Source organism: Cupressus sempervirens, chromosome 6, assembly GCF_028749045.1.
Source record: "Cupressus sempervirens isolate cs-2001-9-10 chromosome 6, ASM2874904v1, whole genome shotgun sequence".
In the NCBI taxonomy this organism is placed as follows: Eukaryota; Viridiplantae; Streptophyta; class Pinopsida; order Cupressales; family Cupressaceae; genus Cupressus; species Cupressus sempervirens.
Window position 1 is genome coordinate 252,738,037 of NC_143123.1, and position 25,334 is coordinate 252,763,370.

Consider the following 25,334-nt stretch of genomic DNA (forward strand, 5'->3'; position numbering starts at 1 on the left):
TAGGAGACTTTTAATCCTTGTTAGGAGATTCCAACCCTGTTATTGTTAGCAGTTGTAGAAGGCAAAAGGACCCACTGTCCAAACAGCTACAAGGCAAGACCACCAAACTCATTGTCCAATTGGTCTTTGTACTATTCCTTGCAGAATAATAGAAATGAATAATCTTGAACTCCTCTGTCCTCTTGACTGGACCACTCCTCTTTTGATCTCAATACTAGATCACCAACTTCGCATCCAAATAATCCCTTGGATCGCTTACAAGCATTTACCAACTTCGCATAGCATTTGTACGATTTGCACTTTACACATAAATCACATACTTCACAATAAGGAAAATAACCTTCCTTTATACCATATCCTCAAAATAATTCCTTGAGTTGGCCTTGAGGCTTTCCCAATTAATTATAATAGGATCTTATTAAGATATTATAGTTATTTTATAATTACACGACACTGTCATCTCACAGTCTTCACAACTTCTCACACGTGCGATCTTTGACCTTGCGCACTCGCTGATGTTATCATTAGGCTGTCTTCTATCATTGTCTAACTTTGCTCATCATGATTCTTTCCCTGTTAAGAGATATAGTCCAAACATTAGAAACCACTTATCAGGTACTCTATCTACTTACTGTCTTCTGTAATTCAAGATTAACTTCTGCATGTCTTCGATTCTCTGTACGTGCTCTTGTCCATAGAACCAGGACACAGTGTAGAATACATCCTCAACTACGATTGACTTGATTATCAATACATAGTCCGTACGACCTTGTTCTCTGTCTGCTACTTTGCCAGTCTTCAGAGAAACAATGCTATGTTGACATCAATGACAAACACAGTCATGAATGCAACATGTCAATCATTCTAACAATCTTTCCAATGCTTAGGATGCTCCCCCTAAGTAATACCATCAGCATTCATGCTAACAATCATAATATCTCCACTTGCTTCATGGTAGAGTATGTGATTGGGTATGCAGAGATGTTTGACAGGGCATCTACCCAGTTAGCTGATTGGAGCCGTATTTTGATTCTTGAGTTGTCATTGATGAGCTACTGACAGAGATCAAAGCCTTTTACTGTAGCTACACAGTAAGGGGCGCACATCATTTCTCTTCTGATTCACAAGTAGAGGACTTGGTTATGCATCTATGTGGGTTCCAAGATCATACCATTCTTTATGGGGTGGTTATATGCCATGTTCAATTGATAGGGTTGGTGAGTGGAATTTAGTGGTAGACTACTTGTAGATTTAGTGCATCCATGGTAGTTTAGCGGAAAATGGAGATTATGGTTGTGATACAGACACCCTTTGGAGTTTTCTCCATAGTACAATTGGGTCCCACACCCATGGGGGATTGCTAGAATGTAAATGGAGATTTGATCTACCCGATGTGTCCATATACCCTGAGTTATTTTTACTTTGGGACCTTGGAGGTCACGAGGTTAGCGCTATAGATAAGATGGGTCTCATCGAGTTGCTACACCATTTGCAACATGGTGGCATTGGGATTAGATTAGTGAGGCCAAAAATGAGGTTTGTTCTTTTTAGTTGCCTTTGCTTTAGGATTTGGGATCCATGCATATTTGGTTGGACACTCTTCAGTGTGCTATAGGGTCCTTCGCGTGCATTAGGATTCCAGTTAGGGTTCATTGGGGAGTATTGCAATGTGTACATGGTGTGGATTAGTCCCCGTTTCATTTATGATTTTCATGTACATTATTGGTTTTAGATGCACAAGTCCATGGTGCAGGGATGGGATAGTTGATTTGTTCATTTCAATGCAAATGTGTTATGTTGATGCTTCAACAATGCTATTGTTATGTGGGATGTTTCATAGTCTTCCTTTGGACTTGTCATGCAATGGAGTTTCTTTGCAATTGTGATTGCTCAAGGACAAGCAAGCTTAGGGAGTGACTGTAATGCCCCCATTTTCATCACCATCAAAGTTTGAGGGGTCTATTGTTGCGACCCTCTTAGGCTAATTGCTTTGGATGTCTTTGAGGAAGAGGCTTGGTTAATGGAGGCCTTTTCCAGAATACAATATTTTCCAGCTTGGCCTTTGTTTGGGCTCTGTTTTGCTATACTTACTAATGCTAGTAAGTTTAAGGTTAATCAAGAATGGGCCTTTCTTTTCTAGTAAGGCATTGATATGGATAGAGGATGCAATGGTTGACTCCTTGGTTCAGATGGTTTGTCAAGTTAAATGAAATATTAATATTTTCATGACCTTTATTGATATTTAATTATTTGAGTTATATTATAAAGTTATAAATTAACTTTATAATAAAATTGGGGGCCATGTTGAGGATAATGACTAAGTAATACTCATTGATAAAGTGTGCTTTATGAATGATATATTAAAATCAGCTCATTATTATAAAAGATACCAAAATAATTAAAGAGCCTTGCTAATGAAGGTTCATAGAAAATTACTATAAATATTATGATATTAGATAGTTTCTATTTACTCTCTTCTGTCTTTTTGTAATGGTCACTCTTTTTGTATTGCTTCCATAAATTCCTTCAGTTCATTATGGGAACTTTCCCTCCCTCCTCAAAATGTTTCGATTTCTCTCTCTTTGTTCGTTATAGAAACATTCTTGTGTATATAGATCATTTATTATCTTTGAATAATAATACATTTATTATTTTACCATAATAATCAGAGTAAATTCCTAGCCTTTCGAAATTTTTTAATTTCTATGTTGAAATTATTAGTTCAAAATTTTGAAATATTTGCTGAGTGTGTTCAAAATTTGCATCCTTGTATTTCCCCCAAACTTGACTAGGAATTCGATGTCCAATTTTTTTGTTGTTGCAATTTTCTTTGTGAGAAATTGTAGGTCATTAAAATCCCATTTTTTCCTCAAGAATGTGGGCATCTTCCTCATGTTGCAGATGCGTCTCTAACTTTGGTCATGTTTTTCTTGTTTTGATAGGTGTTTTTTGGTCTTCTACAACTTTTTTTTATTCACCGACGGTCTCTTTTTTTGTAAAACGTGTGAGTTTTGTCGCCATTTTTTTAGTGTTTTTCTGCTACATTTTTGCTCATATGAGACACTTCTTTGACATTTCTTGCGATTTCTACCTCCATCTTCTGCATTCTTTTGCTAACATGACCCCCTGCATAGATTAAGATCTACCTTTTTTCAAATCCGCCCTTTGTTTAAGAACTATGCAAAATTTTTCAAGTTTTTAAATCCGACTAAGGTTTTTTTGAAAACCCTCGATTCTTGTGTCGGATTAACAGTATTTTTGCATATGTCTAGTGGGGTTTTGTAGATCTCAACTGGGTTAGTCTCGCTTTTTTTTGGGTGCATCATTTTTTGTGCCTCGATTTTTGAGCCAATAGAAAAAAAATTGATAGTAGATTCTATTTGGGTTTTTTGAGCTCTTATCCGATTGTCTCTTCAAATTTTTGGGTCTTCCATCAATTTGCCTTGATTTCATGCCATTTCTCATATTTATGCTTTTTGTGTCAAAAAATGTGGCATGGCATTTCTCACCAATCTTCTCTTGGAAGGCAATCAATGATTTAATGGAAAGAGCTACAACACCTGGAAGTAGAGAATGCTAACAATCTTCGAGTATCGTCGCCTTGAGATGCTTGTTCTAGGTACTGAGACTTGTCCTACCACAGTCAATGCTACTTAAGAGAAGTTTGATGAGGGTAATTGTGAAGTTGTTATGCTTATTCAGCTTTTAGTTACTGACGATCAACTGCCTCAAGTGTTGTCTGGCAAGACAACTGCATAGATCTGGACAACATTGAAGGATCTCCACAAGACATCATATAAAAGCAAAGCCTTCTTTTTGAAGAATCAACTATTCTATATTATTATGGATGAGCACGTCCTTACAAGAACATCTTCTAAAGATTATGGACATCAGAGATCAGCTTGAGGCTGTTGGCTGTACGATGGAGGAAGAGGATATGGTGGTCATTACTTTGATAAGTCTACCATCATCCTATGAGCACTTTATTGAGACGCTCAACATTATTGTAACTAATGTTGACCTTGAATTTCTAGATTTGTGCATGAAACTTCTGCAGCAGGTTTGTTGGAAACAATAGCTTGGTAGTAGTGCTCCTTCATCTCCCTTTGAACAAGCTTTTTCAGCCCAATCCTTTAACAAGGATAAAGGCCCATCTCAGTCCTCTGCTCAATCTCAAAATAGCTCCAAGAAGAAGCAAATCCGGTGCAACTATTGGTGCAACTATTGCCACAAATTTGGTAATGTGCTTCAAGAATGTAGAACTCGTATTACTTCTAACCAGCGGAAGCAGGGAGGGTCTCAGCCACATGCCAACATTCCAGAACATGTAGACCTCTCTGATCAACTCGAGGCTGCCTTTTACGCTTTTTGAGGACATGCAAATTTCTGTTTTTGGAAGATAGATTGACCATTAAGGGAGGGTATTATGATATTAGATAGTTTCTATTTATTCTCTCTTCCGTCATTTTCTAATGGTTACTCTTTTTGTAATGTTTCTATAAACTCCTTGTGTTTGTTTTGGAAACTTTCTCTTTCTCTCTTCAGAATGTTTCTATTTCTCTTTTTGTTCGTTATAGAAATATTCTTGTGTATACTTGTACAGATATATCATTTATGATATTTGTTTAATAACACATTCATTATTTTACCATAATAATAAAAGAGCCTTGGAGAGAAAACATAAAGGAATTTTTTTGTGCATTTTAAATTTTATGAATGTGAAGAGAAGTTTAGAGAAAAGGGTCTCAGATTTCAAGCTGCATAGTGAATTGGTGAAGCACCAACGAATGAGGCCAGAGAACTGTTAATTGGGGAGGTTTGATGATGTCCTAGGATTCATAATTGCTGTCTTCATTACTAATCGATGGAACATACATGTTACATTGTTAATTTATTTAGAGATTGAGGATATTTGATATTAACTTTAGAATTGGTGAAGCACCAACGAATGAGGCCAGAGAACTGTTAATTGGGGAGGTTTGATGATGTCCTAGGATTCATAATTGCTGTCTTCATTACTAATCGATGGAACATACATGTTACATTGTTAATTTATTTAGAGATTGAGGATATTTGATATTAACTTTAGAAATTATTTGCAAGTCCATGTCATCCTCAAATTGGCAAACATAGTTTTATTAAGACCTTGCTAACTATTTTTGCAAATGCATGGATGTATGTGCTTTATGCTGAAATTGATTATTGAATAGATTAATTAGTCTGAATAGATCTAAAGGTTTTCTGTTCTTTTGTGTTTGTTAGAGATGCTATATAGGTCAAGTTGTACACAGGATTGCATAAGGCTGTGTCTTAGTCTTATGACATGAAAGGTGAAATGATAACTACCTCTATGTACCCTAAGTAAACTGAAGTAACAAGTGTGAACAGGACCTAGGTGATGAACTAGCTAGGTAAAACACCTATTTCACACCAACACCTCGCCTTGAGTGCAACTTAGGGAGAATGCACACAAATGCATCTATTACTTAATGCAAAGATGGGTCTCGGCCATTAGGCCATGTTAGGTTCCAATGTACAAATGCAATGCAATCTCTCTCATAAATGGAGGAAATTGTAAAACCTAGTAGGGTAAAATTCCCTTCCAAAAAAGATGGAAACAAAAATGCTCTTTAATAAAGAACATGGACAAAACCCTATGCAAGGAAAAAGTCCTCCCATAAGAGAGAAGAAGAGTGACCATGCAACCCCACCTCACTGTAGAGTCTCTTGCAATGGTGGTAGATTGTTGACAATGATTTTTGAAGACATTTGAATCGCCAAAAGATGGTTTGAAGGATATCTTCCCATTGCTGAAATGAAGATGAGGGAAGAAAGATTAAGTATGATATTGTTGAACTCTTCTGAAGTGTCTTCGTGTTGATGCTGAAAGCTTAATCCACCAAATCAGGTGTTCTTGGCAACACTAATGAAGATGAAATTCCAAAATCTAGTAAAACTATTGTAGAATCCAATTTAAAGATAAGGATGCCTCCTCTGAAGATAAAAAAACCTCGTCCAAATGCTGCTCAAATATATCTACTCATGTCAAACTATATGAAGAATGATCATGTAGAGAAGAATCACCACCATCAAAGAAAGATTAGTGTAATCAATGGTGTACAATGGCATCTGCCAGGCCTGAAATGTGGGACTCTGTTAAGAAACCTGCAACATCTGTCAAGTAATCATCCCAAGTAACCATCTATGGAAGACGATGTATATGTCCGACCGCACTGAATCACAAGTAGCCAAAAGTGTGGCAATACATCATCAAATGCAATAGAAGACGAAGGAGATGAGATCTTAGTTCTTGCTGTTTGACTACACTTATCATCCCCAAAGTTGTCCAGAAGAGATGCCATAATGTGTCCATCAAGTGATTTTGTTTATGCTGGATTACTCAAGTTCTCAGCCTTCAATCGTTGACTCACAGATGAAGAAGATGAACCTTGTAATTTGGATTAGGAGCCATAGGAACTTGAGTCTTTATGGAAGGTTATATTGGAGGAGTCTCTCCAGCATCAAGATAACAAAAATGTTTTCATTCAACAACTACTACAGGCTACAGCTATTTTATCATCAATTGGACAAAACTCATCTAGTGGAACAAGACATTCCACAAATGATCATTAGGGAATGAAGGTTCATTTGAGTCTCTATACATGGTTATAAGTTCACGGGGGGACTCAATGCCATCAGTGGCCATTTGTGTCTCAAAATCACAACTACAACCAATTACTTCGAGGATATGTTCAATCTTTATGTCCAATACAACTCCTTTCCAATATGACGATGGTTTAGGAAGTTGTCCATGATAGGGTAAGAGATTAAGCCACCTACAATGTGTTAGGATTCCATCTCACCAATACTTGTAGTTTCATCTAGCCAACCTGATTAAAACATGATGTCTTTTGATACCCATGATTAACTTCTCAATTTTAGGCATTCAATAGACCAATCAAAAGATTCAATCCAACAGAAGCACAAGTTTACCACCCCAAATTATAATCGTAGAACCCCCCAACAAAGTATGATTTGATACTTTTTGCTTAGTGTGATTATAGGTGCTCAATGCCAAAAACAAGAAGCTGGACATGAGTGTGGTACACACAAATTGGAAATTTGGTCACAAGTTCAAAGCATAGTTTTTACACAGAATGAGACCAATCTGATCACACTGCTATGAAGTACAGGATAAATTGTGCATTAAAAAAACTGGCACCCAAAACTATTATCCCAGGAGGAAGAACAAAGCCCTGGAAGTTCTCAAAATGAGAATGGCGAATTAAAACCTCTAAGAATTTGTAATTGATGAAAAAACCAGGCACCAAAATAAAAAACTGATGACACCATTACGAAGAGTATAAAATTCTATGCCAAATTAAAACAGAACACTTGCAAGTTGGAGGTTTGGAGCCCGAGAGCTTTCACGGTTTGCCTGTCAAAATGAAAACTGAAACGGAGAGAGGCCTCAAAAGTTTATAGGAGCTTTATGTGGTTGCCAGTGTATACTATACAACGGAATATTTGTTGGAGATTCTTTGTTTAATGATGATGGAATTTTCTGCACAAAATATTCTTGTTTATTCGTTGACAGTTGTCCAAATTTTAAAAGGGCAGCTTGGTCAACAAAAATTGACTGACACTTCGCAACATAGTTGTGCTCCAGTCTTGTCAGTACCCAAATGTACAAACTGCAGGTGACATACCAACACAAGGAGTTGCAAACATTTTGCAATTTTCTTCTTGATGATTTATTGTAGAAAAAAATTGAATTTAAAAATTAGAAATGTTTTTCTGGTCATATCAGTGCAGTGACATGTGCATGTCAATGCCATTAATGCGACCATATGTTTGTTGTATGGATGATCTGAGGGGTGGAGCAATTTTTTTGGAGGGCTTTGGTTGAAGAACTCTCAAATTTTGACGAATTGATAATTGATTTCAGGAATATTGGGGATGTGATGGAAAGGTCTATTTTCACCTAAAATGCTCCATAATTGTAACCATGTTCTAGATCTTCCCTGAATTTGGACAAAACAAAATGCAAAACCTACTTCTGGAACCCTCTTAACTGAATAGCGAGCTCAAATGTGCACTAGTAATCTCTGATTTTTATCTACAATTCTAAGCCACAAAGAGGAAACATCCAGAATCTGATATTTCTATCAAGTTTGTTTGATTCCTGAGATCATCATGTTGTAAACTTATAAGATTGTTTATTAGTGGAGACTTGTATTGAAATAATGAATCTTATGGAGTTTTTAGATCTTCTTGAATATGTAAGTTCTGATTTATTTAAGCATGTGTATATATATGTGTGTGTGTGTGTGCAGATCTGAATATGCCTGAGAATGTAATGCCTTGTGATTGATATATTTTCACAAACAATATAAATTAATATCCTTTAAAATATTGATCGGATGTCTAACGCTTCATAACAGTTGCTTTAGACTTTATCAAGTCTTACACCCGATAATGCACCGTTTCACTTATAAGAGTTCTGTTAATATGGTATATGAAACATGATCGGTGTACATAATACAAGGAATATGATCGCATGTATAAACAACTTGATCGGCACTTTATAAACAGCTCTGATCGGTATTTAAAAGGATATATATATATAAGATTGAGTATAAGAGCATAAGGAATTAATATAAATAAATCTGTACATATATATATGTATGTATGTATGTATGTATAATCAGATTAATATACTGATTTATCATCAGATATATATAAGAATATATATACATAATTTTGCTTCAATTTCCTTGAAGCTAATCTTCTTAACACTCCCTCTTTAGCAATGAGGAAAATTGAAAAATATAATACAAGGTTATGTACCACCTTTAAAATGGTTTAATCAAAACTACAGTGTCTGCAAAATCCGGCCTGAAGAACAATGATAACGCATATTTCAACACTTTTGCTGTTAGAAGATAGATCAACTATAAATAAGGTTGTCACCTTACAATAGTGATCTTAAGCATAAGAAAGGTCGTCAACTTTCATAACACAAGTTTGCAAACATCTAATTTTATTGATGAATATAATAATTTACAATTGCATTTATAAATTTGTCATACCAAGTTTACCTCTGAAGTACACTATTTTCAACTTTGCAAGAGGCTTGGTGAAAATGTTAGCATTTTGCTCATTTGTGCTGATATAAATTAGTTTGATAACATTTCTGTCAACCATGTCTCTTATGTAATGATAGGGAGTCTCGATGTGCTTTGATTGATTGTGGAAAACAGGATTTGCAGAAAGTTTGATCCAGCTTTGGTTATCACAATGAATTAATGTAGGACTTAGTTGTTTTCCAAAGAGTCCAAATAATAGCTTTCTCAACCATACTATTTCGTGTGCTCCCATGGAGGCTGCCATGTACTCAGCTTTGGTGGAACTCAAGACGACTGTAGGTTGTTTTCTATTGAATCAGGATATCATTGCTGATCCAAGACTGAAGCAACACCCTGTAGTACTTTTGCGGTTTATAGAACAACCAGCCCAATCAGAATCAGTATATCCTTCAAGTTTGATCTCTACATTTTTGTACTTCAAACCAAGACCAATGGTACCACATAGAATCTCAAGATATGTTTGACAGCCATCAAGTGAATCCTTTTTGGTTCACACATAAAATGACTTAAAACATTTGTGGCATAGCATATATCAGGCCTAGTATTTACAAGATACATAAGAGATCCAATGATCTGTCTGTAAAGAGTGGGATCAATAAATTTTGAATTCACGACTTCTTTTAGTTTGTGTAGATTTGTTTCCATCGGAGTTGTTAGAGGTTTGCTGTCCATCATTCCAAATCTATTCAAGATGTCCTGAGTGTACTTCCCTTGATTGAGAAAAATATGATCTTTCTTTTGACAGACTTCTAGGCTCAAGAAATAGTGTAGTAGGCCTAAATCCTTCATTTCAAATTCCGCTATGAGATCTTGTTTGCATCTTTCAATCAAGTGATCATTATCTATTATCAATAGATCATCAACATATAAAACAAGTATTAACATGTCATCATTAGAAATTTTGAAGTATATGTTTGGATCATCTTCATTCTTTGAGTATCCTAGTTTGGTGAGGTAGCTATCTGTTCTTTCATACCAAGCTCGAGGTTCTTGTTTGAGGCCATAGAGAGTTTTCTTGAGTTTACATACATATTTATCCTTATCTTTTATAGCAAAACCTTTAGGTTGTTCAATATGTACTTCATCATTTATGACACCATTTAGGAATGCGGTCTTGGCATCCATTTGATCTATCTTCGAGCTCAATGTTGCAATTGTAATAATTGTTCTCATGGAAATGTAGCGAACAACTGGAGCAAAAGTTTCCTCATAATCAATACTTGCCTTTTGAGAGAACCCTCGAGAAACAAACCTTGCTTTATGCTTTTCAATACTATCGTCAGAAGCATATTTGATTTTGTATAACCATTTTGATGAAACAATTGATTTGTCTTTAGGTCTAGGTACAATATCCCAAACATCATTTTGTAATATGGATTGATATTCCTCAACCATAGCATCATTCCAAGCTTGAGAAGTTAGGGCTTCCTCAACAATTGACGGTTCAGATTTAGTAAGCTTAGTTACTAAAGCAGTGTAATAAGATTTGTTTTTGGTTTTCTTGCTTTTCTTGGAAATTTCATCTGGCTCAACATTATTTTCTTCAATCATTTTCCTCGCCCATAATGGCTTTTCCTTGATGCTAGTGATGTCTCCATTCTCTATATCTGGTAATAATTCATTTTCTTCTAATATGTTCTCCATTTGAATTTCAGTTTGTAGATTTTCATCTAAGTTTTTGATGGGCTCATCTTCTGTACTTGTAGATATTTTAAAAGCAATGTGTTCTTCAAATATGACATCTTTGCTTACTTCAACTAATCTTTGTTCAGGTACATAGACTCTATACCCTTTAGAGTTTTCACTGTATCCAACAAATATCCCTTTCTTCCCAGATGGTTCTAACTTGGTTCTTTTTTCTTTAGGTATGTGAATAGAAACATGGCAATCAAAAATTCTATGATGACTTAAGTCAGGCTTAGTTCTTGTAAAAACTTCTTTAGGTGTTATGTTTTCTAGTATTGAGTGTGGGCACCTGTTTTGAATATATACAACAGTATTGGTAGCCTCTGCGCAAAAAGAGAAGTGTAGGTTTTGATCATGAAGCATGACTTTTGCTGCTTCAACGGTGGTTCTATTTTTCTTTTTTGCTACCCCATTCTGTTGAGGAGTATAAGGTACTACATGCTCTCTCTTAATCCCAATAGATGTGCAAAAAACTCTGAAATTTTCAGAAGTATATTCTCCCCCATTGTCTGATCTTAGGGTTTTAATTCTTTTTGAAGTTTGGTTTTCCACAATCTCTTTGAATTCTCTAAAATTTGATAGAACCTCATTTGATTATTTGACTTTTAAAAATTAGATCCAAGTTTTCCTAGAGAAATCATCAATGAATATTATTTAGTAAGAGTAACCTTCTAGAGAAAGTGATGGCATAGGTCTACATAAGTCAGAGTGAACTAATTCCAGAACTGATTTAGATTTGTGTTCACTAGGAGGAAAAGGTCTTTTAATGTTCTTTCCTAGAGCACATCCTTTATAGATGCCTATATGTTTTGAACTTAGGCTTGGTGTTCCGGTGGTGATTTTCTCTACATTTGGAAGTGAACTAAATCCAATATGTTCGAGCCTTCTATGCCATACTTCATTAGAATTTGTTACTTCGTGGTTGAGAGCTTGCTTTTGAATGTTGCATAGTTTATATAGGGTTCCATCTCTAGTCCCTATGGTGATTGCATTTTTTAGATTAAAGTTTTTAGGCTAGTACAAAACTGTCCTTGTTGAAAGTAACTTGAAACCCTTCATCAGCTAATCCAAAAATCAAAACTAGATTTTTTTTATGCCTGGTACAAAGAGAACATCTTTCAATTTTAGTGTGACGCCAGTCCTTAGTTGTATAGAACAAGTCCCAATTCCTTTAATTGGATAGGTTGAGTTGTTTCCAATGGTGACTCCTTCAGTAAGATAATTTCCAAATGTTTCAAATTTATCTTTGAATCCTGTTATATGTTGAGAAGCACCACTATGTATTATCCACACATTTTTGTTGGATTTCATTTTCACTTGATAAGGTAGAGTAGAATAATAGATTTTCATCCTTCTTTGTTTCGGCTAAAGAAGCTAAGATTTTTCCCTTTTTGGACAATTTTTGAAGGTATGTCCAAGTTTCTCACATTGATAACACTTAACTTTGGAGAAGTCATTTCTTTTGTAGTTATTATTATTCTCTTTCCTTTTGTCATATTTCTTTCCTTTGAATTTCCTCTTTTTTCCTTTGTTGTTAGAGACTGAGAAGAGAGCTTGATTTTCTCCCTCTTGATTTGATATAATCGTTCTAGAGATTAGTCTTGATTCTTCTGATTTCCACTCATTTTTTGGTTGATCAAAGGCTAGTATTGAAGGTCTGTTGACAACTTGGATGAATGCCTCCTAAGACATGGGTAATCCTCTTAGTGCTATTATAGATAGTTCTTGGTCTTCTGCTTTGCTTCCAATCAGTGTAACGAGACTCGAACTTTGCTCGAACTTGGCAAGGGTAACTTGACTCGTGACTCCGCTCTGACTCGTGACCCAGCTCGGCGGTGAGTCGGCAAAGTGAAAAGATCTCAAAATTTTGAGATTTTTTAGGATTTAAAGAACATTCCATGCACGCATTATTCAATAAAGCATAAAGACACAATAACATCATTAAATAGAAGATAATTTGATCATAATGCACATACTTAAAGTTAAAACTTAAAACTTAAAAGTCAAACATCGATCATAAGTACAATACTACAAACTTACAAAGGTAAATTGCTAAAAGTAAATACTATATTACTAGTAATTAAAGTCAAACTAAGATAAATCCATGCAAACCATCAAAATGTATATGTATTATCATTTATGCATTATGAAATCCAACACATCAAGATTCAATAGTCATCATCAAATTCAAATGTTCCAAATGCTGATCATATATTAAGTTAAACTGTTAAACAAAAAGTTAAAACAAGACTATAAGTCTACAACTATGGCTCCTAGTCGGAGTCCTCATCATCATCCTCATCCTCAGGTTCATCCTCATCATCATCGTCATCGTCATCATCATCCTCATCCCCAACCTTAGACTCAACTTTAGGCTCAGTATAATCTATAAAATGCCTCTTAGTAAGGCGTCTAAGGTAGGTCCTGGATGTCTCACTAGCTTGTGAGGTGCCTCTAGGATCAACTGTACTCTTTGCCTCTGGCTCTGCCAATGTCTGTGAGGTGCCACTAGGAACAACTGGAGCTCTCTGGTCCTCCACTGCCATAGCCACAGCCTCAGCCTGGCCCTCTCTATCTGCCTGGTCAACCCACTGTAGGTCCTCATCATCAAAGACAGGATTAGTAGCCTCAGTGATCCAATCAGACTCTGGATCAACCTCCTCTAGAGTAATCAGAGAGGTGTCACCATCCAAAATCTCCCTGATCCTAATGTGCAGGTTGTGGTGCACAAAGACTAGACTATTCATTTTCTGCACAGACAACCTGTTACGCCTCTTTGAGTGGATGTGCTCGGACATGCTCCAGTTGCGTTCACATCAGAAGCGCTACTTGGCTGGCTCAAAATGCGGATGGCGATTTGCTGAAGGTTTTTGGTTGAAGGCCCAAACATTTGCCACCATCTATCTGAATTTTGAAAAAAGGAAAACAAAAAAGTATTAGTCTTATTTCAAAATTTGAACTTTAAGTTTAAAGCTAGAAATTTAGAAACTAGATTGTATAAGGCTTAAGCTGCAATTTTTATCTGGCTGCAATTTTGTACGACCTTCTTTGCAAATTTGACTTGAAAAAATAGGCCCTGATGCATTATTATAGGCATCCATCTCAAGCAATATATCTGTGGGATTAGGGGACATCTTCGATATCACTGTGTATAGGCCACTAAGAACCTCCTCATCTGTCTTGAAATCATCACAGAAATTGTATGCCGGATTGAGGTAATAGGCTGCTGCGTGGATGGGCTTATGAAGTTGATTTTGCCATCTCCTATCAATTATGTCCCATTTAGGGCCATAGTTTTTCTCAACTCCTACATATTTGGCCTTAATAGTCTCTTTGACCCTATCCATGCCCTCATAAATGTAGCCCATAGAGGGCTTCTCGCCATTAGCAACTCGTAGGAGGGCTACAAGGGGCTCGGTGATCTACAAAACAATTAAACAAAAAAACAATTTAGTGAATGATGAAACTTTGCAAAGTTGAACAATGAAAATAAAACAAAAATATGTATGAGACATTAATTTATAAAATTTTAAGACTTAAGCTTTTAAAATTTAAAATTACCTCCACAATCTTCGAACATGGCTCCCAAAAATCATCATCATCATAAATGCATTTTGTTGCATCTATCCCTGCAGGGTTGTTGGCAAAGGAGGAGGAACTCCATTCTGGACCAACAAACATGCACCTCAACTCTAACCTTGAACTCAGCAAGGATTTTAGTGTGATAAAGTTAGAGGCAAATCTTGTGATACCAGGATGAGCCAACTCCTTTCCCTTCGTGTATTTCCTCATAGTGCTAAGGACCAAGGCATGATTATAGATGAACTTACAAAGATTTTTGGCCTTGGTAACACATGATTTCACCCATACAAGCTTGCCAATATCCTCTAACATGAGGTCGATGCAATGGGCCGCACATGGAGTCCAAAAGATTTCAGGGTGTCTCTCCATCAATAGTTTTCCTGCAGCAATTTTAAATTAGTTAGTAAACAATGAAATTTTTTGATGTATTAAAAAACTTTTAATTTTCAAAATTTAATGAAAAACTAAAACACATTTTTTAGAAGTAGAACTTAGAAAGTTAGAAGTTAAAATTTTACCTGCAGCAACATAATTAGCTGCATTATCTGTCACCACTTGGACAACATTGTCTTCCCCCACCTCCCTTATGACCTCCTCAATTGTCTCACATAAGAATTTTGCATTTTTCACACATGAGGAAGCATCTATGGACCTCAAAAACATGGTGGATTCTGAAAGTGAAAATTAAACAAAATAATTATCATTCAAGAATCAATACTCAATAAAACGAAATTTTCATTATTCAATAATAGTATATATTAAGTTTTAGACTTCAAGAAGTAGAGCATGATGAATTACCTCCGCTAGAAACAAGAAAATTTAGGAGGGTTCTGGACCTCCTATCTGTCCATCCATCTGTCATGATGGTACACCCCTTTTGGCTCCAAATCTTTTTGTGGTCCTCCAACTCAAGTTTCATCTCCTCAACCATATTTAGCAAGAGGGGGCCACTCAACTCATCTTCAGTGGGGGCTTTGAACTCGGCACCACAGATGGAAACTGCATCAATCATCCCCTGCCAATAAGGAGTCCTATTACATTTATAAAAATATTTTAATTAACATATTTCAAATTTTCAACATCAAGTTAAAAGTATAAAATTGAATATAAATTTTAAAACTTAAAACGTAAAACAATCAAATATAAATGAAGTTGAAAACTTGAAGTACATAGCTGCTATAAATGGAATGTCGCAGAAAAACCAAAACTTGCAAATTGCTCTTACTCCAGCTTCATGTATCTCCCTATTCCAGCCCATGCTCTCAAGTGAGGGTTGTGCACTAGGAGTGGTACGCGATACAAAAAAGTTGTCCAACTTACTAGATTTTCTGACTCTAGGACGAAAGGTAAAGCTAGCACTACTAGAAGGGGCAGAAACAGTAGCATCACTAGAAGTGCAAGGAATAGATGTAGAAGAAGCACGAGCAACAGAAGCACTAGGACGATAGGGGGGACGGGAAGAACCTTCTCCAACACAGCCTACTGACTCAGAAACATTTGCAGATGAGCGTGGAAGGGAACTAGAACCAATTTGAGCTAACTCTTCTAATTGTTTTCTTTTTAATTCTTTTTCTTGTCCATATTTTTTCAAGGCTACATAACAAAAACGTTGAGCTTCAACAGTTGCAGCGCCACAAGGCTCAATATCATGACCACGTAAGCCAGCAATATGGTATTTTAATCTATTTATCCCCCCACTATTAATGGTTTTGCAAAATAGGCATTTTGTTTGAGTTCTCTTTCTACCCGGAAATTCTATGGTGAACTTCCAACACTCATCTTTTTTGTTGCCTTTAGAGAGCTTGGGTTTTTTTTTACCTCCGGAAGCCATTATGACTTAATTAAGGAAAAATGTAAAGGTTGCTGCAATAAGACATTTTAGACCAAATATTATCATTTCAGCATTGCATTTTATGAAGATCTAAAGTTATAAAAAAATTCATAAACAAACAAAAAAAATTCATGCAAAAAACCCATAAGCATAGACAAAAAAATCATCAAAATATAAACAATCCAGTCTTACCTCTTTCAAATGCTTTGGGAAGTGTTGAGAAGAGCTCCTATAAACTCCTTGATGATCTAAATGCAAGCTCCAATGTCACAAATGCAAGCTTTTCTCCTCCTCCTTTCAGCTGGTTGCAAAACAAGAAAATTCTATTTCTCTTCTACCTCTCTCTCTCTTTCTTCTTTTCACTATAGACTGTTATGGGAGCCCTTTTAGGGTTATATGAGTGAGAAATGTAAAAAAAAAATAAATTAAAAAAACTTTTAAAAATTTATATTTTAATAGTTGGATTTAGAGCCTGTCGTGGCCGGGTCAAGATGGGCCGGGTCACGTGAGTCGCTCCTTGTGACTCTATGTTCGCGGGTCACGAGTCATTGTGACTCAGCAAGGTCAGCGCGGCTCGCTGACTTGCCGCAAGTCACGTTACCCTGCTTCCAATAGAAGATAGATGATTTTTTATCTCGAATTTGTTTCCACAGTAGGATGAAGTTGATTCTCTTTTAATCATTTTAGTATTCATCAATTGATTTTTTAACGTAATCAATCTGCTTGAATTGTAGATTTCAAATGTATCCTTAATTCTCTTGAAAACTTCAAATGCTTTCTTTAGATTTGAGATGGATGGGAGGATATGATCTTTTACTGAATCAATAATGATTTTTCTAGCTTTATTATTTCATCTTTTCCAAGTGGCTTTTTCCGTCTCATCTTCAGGCATTGAGATATCTGATTCAATGAAAGATTCTAGTTCTAATTTTTCAAGAATTGTAGTAATTGGTATTTTCCATGAGAAGTTTGCTGCTCTTTCAAATCTGTCCTCTACTCACATTGTTTGACATATTGTTTACTTTTGTTTCAAGATTTTGAATTTGAATGTCTTTCTACCAACTAGGCTTTGATACCATGTAAACTTTTAAGATTGTTTATTGGTGGAGACTTGTATTGAAATAATGAATGTTATGTGAAGATTTCAGATCTTCTAGAATATGTAAGTTCTGATTTATCTAAGCATATATATTATATGTGTGTGTGTGTGTGTGTGTGTGTAGATCTGAATATGCCTGAGAATGTAATGCCTTGTGATTGATATATTTTCAAAATATATATAAATATATATATGCATTGAGATGTGTTTATGTAGGGTTGTGACCCTACGTAACTGTTAGCCTTTTTTGCCCCCCTGTTATCCTTATGCAGTTCAAGTTGCGATCTTGCGATCGTTCCTTGTTCGCTCTGTAGCATGGGGTTATGGCCTAACTGTCAAACAAACCACGAGAGCGCGAAGCGGCTATCTCCACGGTTAGTGCGGTTTCGCAACATTCCATGTTTGAATGCAGTAACTGTTTGTGAGGATGCAAAAGGCACAGGCATCTACTGTTGACTTTACTTGACCGTTGATCTAGAGTAGATCAACGGCTTGCGTATGCGCACTTTTTGGAGGTGCACAATGTTTAGCCATTGCGGGGAAATGACACGCTGCCTCGTGGACTTTTGGGGCCAGATCTAGCACGTGGGCCACGAAATGGATGTGTCAGAGGGAGTTCAAATGATGACGCTTGATTGGTGGAGAGTGCAAACTATGTTAGATTTCTCCCGTCTTCTCACAATCATTAGAACTTGTTAGATCGACGGCTGGCGTATGTGCACTTTCGGAAGGTGCAAGAACTTTAGCCATAGCAGGGAAGTGACGAGCTGCCTCGTGTTCGGGTGGGCCCAAGATTTTAGACTTCCTGTTCGCATCATCACAAGGGAAAATGACTTTATCGAGTGAAGACTTCTTTCATTTGATGCTTTCTTTCGAAAAAGGCTTCATGTTTCAGGTTGTGAAGGTGCGACAATGGAGGTAACTGCAATTGGGTTTCTGTGTTTTCGCTCGTTCGTAGGGTTTAATCCTGGGTTAATGGATCAAGGGGCGACGTTGCGGTTTACTTTTTGTTTGCGTAGTCACAAGGAGTTAAGGCTAACTTGAGGTTTAGACTGCGTAGCTGCGATTCAGTGCTCTTCGTATGATCGCTAGAGTTAACATGAAATCATGGGTTAGGGTTGCGAAGGCGTTACATAGTGTTATGAAGGTTCTAATGATGTGGCGGTTCGATGTTAGAACAATTGACAGGTTGGCAGTTCTTGATCGGTCAAGGATGCAGAGTATGCACAGGGATTTCAGAGTTGTCGTGATCGTTGGATCTTGTTAGATCGACAATTTTTGTATGTGCGCTTTATCAAGATGTAAAAACTTTAACTGATGCGAGAATACGACTAGCTGCCGCATGTCATGGTGGGCCAGGTCCACAGGGGTTGTCTTGGTCGCATCGTCGCAAGGCTTTTAAAATCATTCGAGTGAGGACTTCTTTCATTCTATACATTCCTTCGAAGAAACCCAATGTTCTAAGTTGTGATGATGCGCTAAATGAGGGCAGTTTCATCCTTGATCTTCACCATCAGATTCTACCAAAGCAATGGCTGCGAATGTGCACATTCTGGAATTGCATGAAGTTTAACAAATGCGGTATTATGCCCTTGCCACACTTGTCTCAGTGGAGCCCATGCATAGGCTTCCTTAAGCACAGGTTCACAAGGTTAGCATCAGCAGTTAAGTTTATGTTGCGATGGTGCGAAGTCAATTAATTTAACAATTTTGCTTGTTTGCCGTGGTTAGTAGAAGGGACCAGTTAACAACTGCGATTATGCAATAAACGACTTCAAGGGGTCTCCGCAGCTTCGTAGTGTCTAAGTTGCGATTAAATTTTATGTTGCGAAGTTGTGATAAGCATCAAACGGTTACAAAGGGTGGGATTGGCATGATTGTTGAGGTTAATGACGAGCCAGGGAAAACAACTGCGAAGTGGTGACGAGGCAAAAATAACTGTTTGTGCACCATCGCACGGTTAGAACACTGTTTGGTCTAAACCGTGATGATGGTGCGAAGGGCAAGTTTCATAGTGTTCGCAGGGTTGCGGCAATTAGTGGGAAACAATGATAAAGGGTTGCGAAGCAGCGATGACAGGTTGTGCGTGGTTTCGCAGGGGCAGATGGTTAGTAAGGATTCTTAGTTGGGAAGCCGCGAAGGAATAGATAGTCAACAAGTCAACACAGGAAAGAAAGCCAAACAGGGTGGCAGGGTATTCAAATGTCATTGGGCCACGTGGCAGGGTTGACAATTGATTTTGTTTGACTTGCTGACATATCTGATTTGGCCATGATCAGGAACACAAACCAGTGGCTCTTTAATGACCAGATTGATCTTATGATCGTTTAAAACTACTATTTTGTGTTCCCTATGCCCAGTGAATGTATTTTCTGTCTTTCTACTGCTTTGGGTTATCCATCTACCTAATCTTTCAGTTATGGCTTCCAGTTCTGTCCCTTCCAAGGTTGAATATGCACATACGGATCAGATTTCTACATATGGGTGTGCACCTGATCAAATCCTTCTGGATCAGCATTGATGTCTTTTTACTGCAACTTGATGCAGTGGTTGATTCTTGGCTTCCAGTAGAAGTTTTTCAGTTATGCTTGAGCTATAAAAACAAGTTTTGAACCCTTTCCAAGGGTTGATCTTTTCTCTGATTCTATAATAGTAGTATTCTATATTCTGTTATTGTAATTTCCTTTGCCTCTAAATTAATATAATTCTCTGTTGTATCACTTTCTTCCATTAATATAATGTGCAATACCTTCTTGCCTAATGTTAATGTATTGTCTTTATCCTTCAACTGTATGATTGTGTCTACTTGGCCTTTGAATGATATAGAGTGAAGTCTCTTCCTTATAGTATTCTTTTGGTTTTTGATCTGCATATAGTTGTTGAGTTAAACAAGAATTTAATCTATATATTTTGGGATTATATTGATGAACTATGCATTTCTAGGCAGAGATAAGGTTGAACATACTATTTGGTGTATCACCTCTTCTTAGATTATAATAGGTAGTTTGCTTTCATGCATTCCTTCTCCCTTTTCCTCTCAAGAACTAGTTAGGTGCATCCTGAGAGTAAGGAAGCCGGCCTTCTCCGAAGAATCAATCTGATTGGTCAAGTCCCACAACTTGGAGATGGTTTCCATGTTTCACAAGGTTGCCTTTAGGTCAAAACTTTACGCAAGGGTGCAAGCTTTTGTGACAACAGTAACCACACCTCAATACAAACAATATAAATTAATATCCTTTAAAACATTGATCGGATGTCCAACGCTTCATAACAGTTGCTAGACTTGATCAAGTCTTACACCCAATAATGCACTGTTTCACTTATAGCAGTTTTGTTAATATGGTATATGAAACATGATCGGTGTACATAATACAGGGAATATGATCACATGTATAAACAACTTGATCGGCACTTTATAAACAGCTCTGATCGGTATTTAAAAGGATGAATATAAATGTACACACACACATGATTGAGTATAAGTGCATAAGGAATATATATCAGATTAATATACTGATTTATCATCAGATATATATACATAATTTTGCTTCAATTTCCTTGAAGCTAATCTTCTTAACACATTTGATGCAAGAGAATAGCATACTCAACTTTTCAAGAATGACCAAAATTTGCAAATCATATGTTAAACTAGATTGAATTGAATTTGCAAATCATATGTTATTCAGGCCAAGGTGAACATAGAATTACATATGATTAAGCCACGTGTAATCTTATGACTTGAGACATGAAGTGAAACTATCCCACGTGTACCTTAAGTAAACTTATGTAACAAGTGTGATGAACTAGTGAGGCAGAACATCCCTTTCACATCAATAGTGTTACAAATAAGCTGAGGCGATGAAGTAGGTATTATAGTTTATTATAATGTGATAATTTGCTTCTATTGGAACATAATTGTTGGCTGTTCTCATATAACAGATGGAACTTCTACGATAGTCCAAGGAATGAGTTAGAAACGTAGTGCTGGACTTTTTTCCTAAACAATTTCTACTTATGTGCTATTTTTCAGGCTGCTAATTATTTTCTATTATGATTTTGTCCATTACTGTATATGTGAATAACAATTCAATAGGAATATGAATTAGGAGCCAATCCTTATGGCTCTGTATTTCTTCTCGAGTAGCATCTCGGAGCTGTGGATTCATATTTCACATTGATTTAAAAGCTTCCAATAATGAAAGCTTTTTGTGATATGACTGACATGTCAACTTTGTAGCATTCACAATCTTGGATAGTTAGACATGCATATTGGAACATGTATTTTGGTGACTTCTGTTTATATATTACAGGAAAAGCATATTCATATTGTCTCTCTCTCACACACACGTGTGCATGTATCATTTGACAATTATATCATTGTTTAGGCAATTTTCATTTTTTTGGGTTCAACTTGCAGAGCCCTCACCATTGCATACATCAACGATTGTTGAGAAGTGTACCCTGAAACTGGTGGATGAATACAGGCACGTGCTTTCTCAAGCGACTGAGCCATTGTCGACTTTCCTTGAATATATCACGTAGGTGTCTCCTTTCTCACTTAAGTAGAAAGATGGTTAGATTATTGTTAGGGCATGTCATCATTCTGACCTATTTATTGGGGTGGTTTTCAGGTATGGCCATATGATTGACAATGTGGTTCTTATTGTTACTGGGACTCTCCATGAAAGGGATGTTCATGAATTGCTAGAAAAATGCCATCCTCTAGGCATGTTTGACAGGTAGTGTTATATTTGAAATTTTATATCCTGTAGGGATAGTGTTAGGATGTGGCTTCTTCATGATTCATACGATTATAATATTATAAGATACTTTCCAGTATTGCAACGCTTGCAGTTGCACAGAATATGCGAGAACTGTACAGACTGGTGCTTGTTGATACACCTCTGGCTCCATACTTTTCAGAGTGTATTACCTCTGAGGTACTGAAGCATAGCTTTGAATGATTTATTAATCATATTGTTTTAAAGTGTTTTGAAGGGTCTGGTTAGCTGCTTTGTCAGTTTATAGTTCATTGTGGAGTTCCAAGTTTATTGCCAATTGTAGTAATTTCTTTTTTCACGGCTTTAGGATTTGGATGACATGAATATAGAAATTATGCGAAACACACTTTATAAAGCATATCTGGAAGACTTCTACAGGTTTTGCAAGGTATGTATTTCTCCTAACGTTTCTTGTGTACCTAATTATAGCATTTTTCTGTGGAGTTCTGATATATTTGTTGCCAACAGAAACTGGGAGGAGCTACTGAAGAAATAATGTGTAATTTATTGGCATTTGAAGCTGATAGAAGGGCCGTCAACATCACAATAAACAGGTACATAGCTACTGAATCTGTTGATTGCTTCATTTATTAATTTGTTTCAAACAGTTGTTTACATGCAAGCTGTTGGATCCTGAAGTTTTTATTAAATTGAAATTTCTGATTTTATGAATTACCAACAGAAGTTATGAAATTTATTGCTGAGTGTAGAACTTGCATCCTTGCAGTATTGGGACAGAATTGACTCGGGATGATCGACGAAAGCTTTATTCCAATTTTGGACTGCTGTAAGGATTACATAAATCATTGTATCCTGCCTACACGAGCTTAAATCACTTTGCGTTTTGTTTCACATTTTTTTGTTATGGGAGGTAGGCAAATTCATAAATTTAATCTTGGATGGCAGTTATCCTTATGGCCACGAAGAACTTGCTGCGTGCGATGACATTGACCAGGTAACTATAAAGTTGATCATTTTCATTTTTCATGATTATACAATCTTGGATTCTTTGAGGTTTACTCTTTTTGGTGCACTTATTAAAGCCATTTATTTGATAGGTGCGTGGGGCTATGGAAAAGTATCCACCATATCAAGCAATTTTTTCCAAGCTATCATATGCAGAGACTCAAATGCTTGACAAGGCTTTTTACGAAGAGGAAGTTAAGAGGCTTTGTCTGGCCTTCGAACAACAGGCATGAGCATCCCTGGAACTTGGATTGTTTTCCCTTTATCATTTTTTTGAGTTGAAATATTATTGTTGTATCACAATGCAGAATATTTGAGGAAATTCTATTCTACCTTGTTTAAGCTGTTTTTGGCTGGCATGCAGTTCCATTATGGCGTCTTCTTTGCCTATGTGAGATTGCGAGAGCAGGAGATTCGGAACTTGATGTGGATTTCTGAATGTGTTGCACAAAATCAAAAGTCCAGAGTTCATGATAGCATCGTTTTTATATTCTGATGACTTCTTTCTCCCTTGAAGATTGTTTATGATTGCTGGGAATCATGTCTGCATATTTTTCTTGTATCTTATTGCCATATAAAGTTATCTAGGCCTTTCAAATAATCATTCTCATCAGAGAAGGAGCTGGAGCTTTTTCTGGTACCACTGGGGTTATAATCTGTGTTGTGTATCAGAATACATCATTATTCTAAAGACAGCTACTGCCCTGTGATGTGTATCAGAATACATCATTATTCTAAAGACAGCTACTGCTCATGCTGTAATGTTTTTGAACATTGAAGTAATTGAATTCTTTAAATGTCAGGATTAAAATGTGCAAAGGTTGATGTTCCATAGGTTATAGAGATGGCAAAAAGTGTTAGACCAAGTTTTCTGGATTGGGGGATGGCCTCACATTTGTCAAATGTTAGGACACTGGGGGGATGACCATTTTTCCCCAAATTCTTGGGATTAAGCTAAAAGCAGTTGTCATTTTAATCTTTCAGTCTGTCCGCCCAAATAGGGACCTAGAATCTAAGTCATTGTCCGGTAAGTTGGGGAAGTTATCTAAATACCTGGGGATACACCCCTTTCAAATACTGCGTTTCTTATTATGCTATTGGTTTTACTTTTGACAAAGCCACGAAAAAGTACAATGAATGTGTCTTCCTTTACCAAGATACATAGCTAGCTATATTTTTTGGGTGCGTGAATGGCTTAGAAAAAAATTAATTCCAACCTATATGCTATCTTTCATCATGTATGTTAACAGATGTGACAGTTTCTGAAGTTTTTGTTGGCGGATTCTGAATTCTGTTATTATCAGCTGCAAAATTTCAGCTATTGGAGGATGGTTCTTTAACAAACCAAAAACAGTTGAGATTAAAAAAATGTTAGTTATAATATTGCTGAATTTGCAATTACAATGATCATTAGGTTTTTTAGTCAAGAACATCAGTTTTCCACAATCCGTTTGATTTAGTTTAATGCTTCTAGTTTTCAATTGTGTCAAGTTTTTGAATCAACGTATTGGATCACACTCTGTGATCCATCATCAGGATAACACAGTAAGAGAGCTTTTTAGTCAATTCTAGTACCAATTTTTTTTTTTCAGAAACTATTTTTTTTAATATCTAAGCACCAAAAGGAGCAGGCTGCCTATCATATGGAAAAGGGATGTCCTATACGCATCCCCAAGCCCATGGGAGATTAGGAAGTTGACACCTGCTGTATGATAACGTAGCATTAAATTTTTGACATTTAATGATTAAATTACGAATAAAATACAACTGTATTCTAACTTAATTATTAAATTAAAAAACTTGTCTCACAGGCTCTCTGATGTCTATGTAGGGAATTCCATTTTGTCATACTTTGTGATTTTGCTAGATATGAGAAAGTAGCATACCGAGTCCTTAATTAACCAGTTACAGAGCTAGTTTTTTGCAAGACTAGTTCTTTGGCGCTAGTGATCATTTCAAGTGATAAGTGACAATTTGCTCGCTTTTGAAGTTCAATGTAACTCACAGAAATCTCAGTTAAAATTGGAGGAAGTTGTTTTCTTTAAAAGTTTGATAGGGTTCAGACTTTTGGAGGGAGTTGAACATAAGGATTTACCGATTGTAACAGTTTTAGTGGTATTCATGTATATATTTTCTTGTTTTGCATAAATTGTAATGTTTTTAATATATATTTTTGTTTAATATTAAAAGCAGAATAAAGGTGCTGAACCTTACACAATCATACTTAACGAGCATTATAA

General features: G+C 36.3%; 2 protein-coding genes across 2 annotated transcripts in view; one reads left to right on the forward strand and one right to left on the reverse strand.

Annotated features, from left to right (window-relative positions):
- The window catches only part of LOC149552199 (V-type proton ATPase subunit d2), a 57,454-nt gene extending 33,549 nt beyond the window's left edge, over positions 1-23,905 (forward strand). The window contains exons 2-10 of the mRNA XM_089787702.1: positions 21,765-21,885; positions 21,979-22,086; positions 22,185-22,287; positions 22,436-22,516; positions 22,597-22,682; positions 22,856-22,915; positions 23,035-23,083; positions 23,187-23,321; positions 23,459-23,905. Coding sequence (XP_089643828.1) covers positions 21,765-21,885; positions 21,979-22,086; positions 22,185-22,287; positions 22,436-22,516; positions 22,597-22,682; positions 22,856-22,915; positions 23,035-23,083; positions 23,187-23,321; positions 23,459-23,590 — 875 coding nt within the window. The 3' untranslated portion in view covers positions 23,591-23,905. The remainder of the gene's footprint in view (positions 1-21,764; positions 21,886-21,978; positions 22,087-22,184; positions 22,288-22,435; positions 22,517-22,596; positions 22,683-22,855; positions 22,916-23,034; positions 23,084-23,186; positions 23,322-23,458) is intronic.
- On the reverse strand, positions 629-16,653 carry LOC149552201 (uncharacterized). Its single transcript, XM_089789535.1, has 4 exons — positions 14,397-16,653; positions 13,879-14,257; positions 10,542-10,939; positions 629-796 (listed from the first exon to the last, which is right to left on the reverse strand). The coding sequence occupies exons 1-4, from the start codon at positions 14,784-14,786 to the stop codon at positions 629-631; spliced, it is 1,335 nt and encodes a 444-aa protein (XP_089645661.1). The 5' UTR covers positions 14,787-16,653.
- Positions 23,906-25,334: the final 1,429 nt, after the last annotated feature.

Excerpts from the sequence above, each read along its gene's own strand:
- LOC149552201 (XM_089789535.1), bottom strand. The coding sequence starts at position 14,786 with ATGGAGAGACACCCTGAAATCTTTTGGACTCCATGTGCGGCCCATTGC. Across the intron at positions 10,940-13,878 it reads AAGTCAAATTTGCAAAGAAG|GGTATAGAGTCTATGTACCT; the intron begins GTCGTACAAAAT and ends AAAACTCTAAAG. Across the intron at positions 797-10,541 it reads AAGCTTGGAATGATGCTATG|ACTGGCAAAGTAGCAGACAG; the intron begins GTTGAGGAATAT and ends GTTTCTCTGAAG.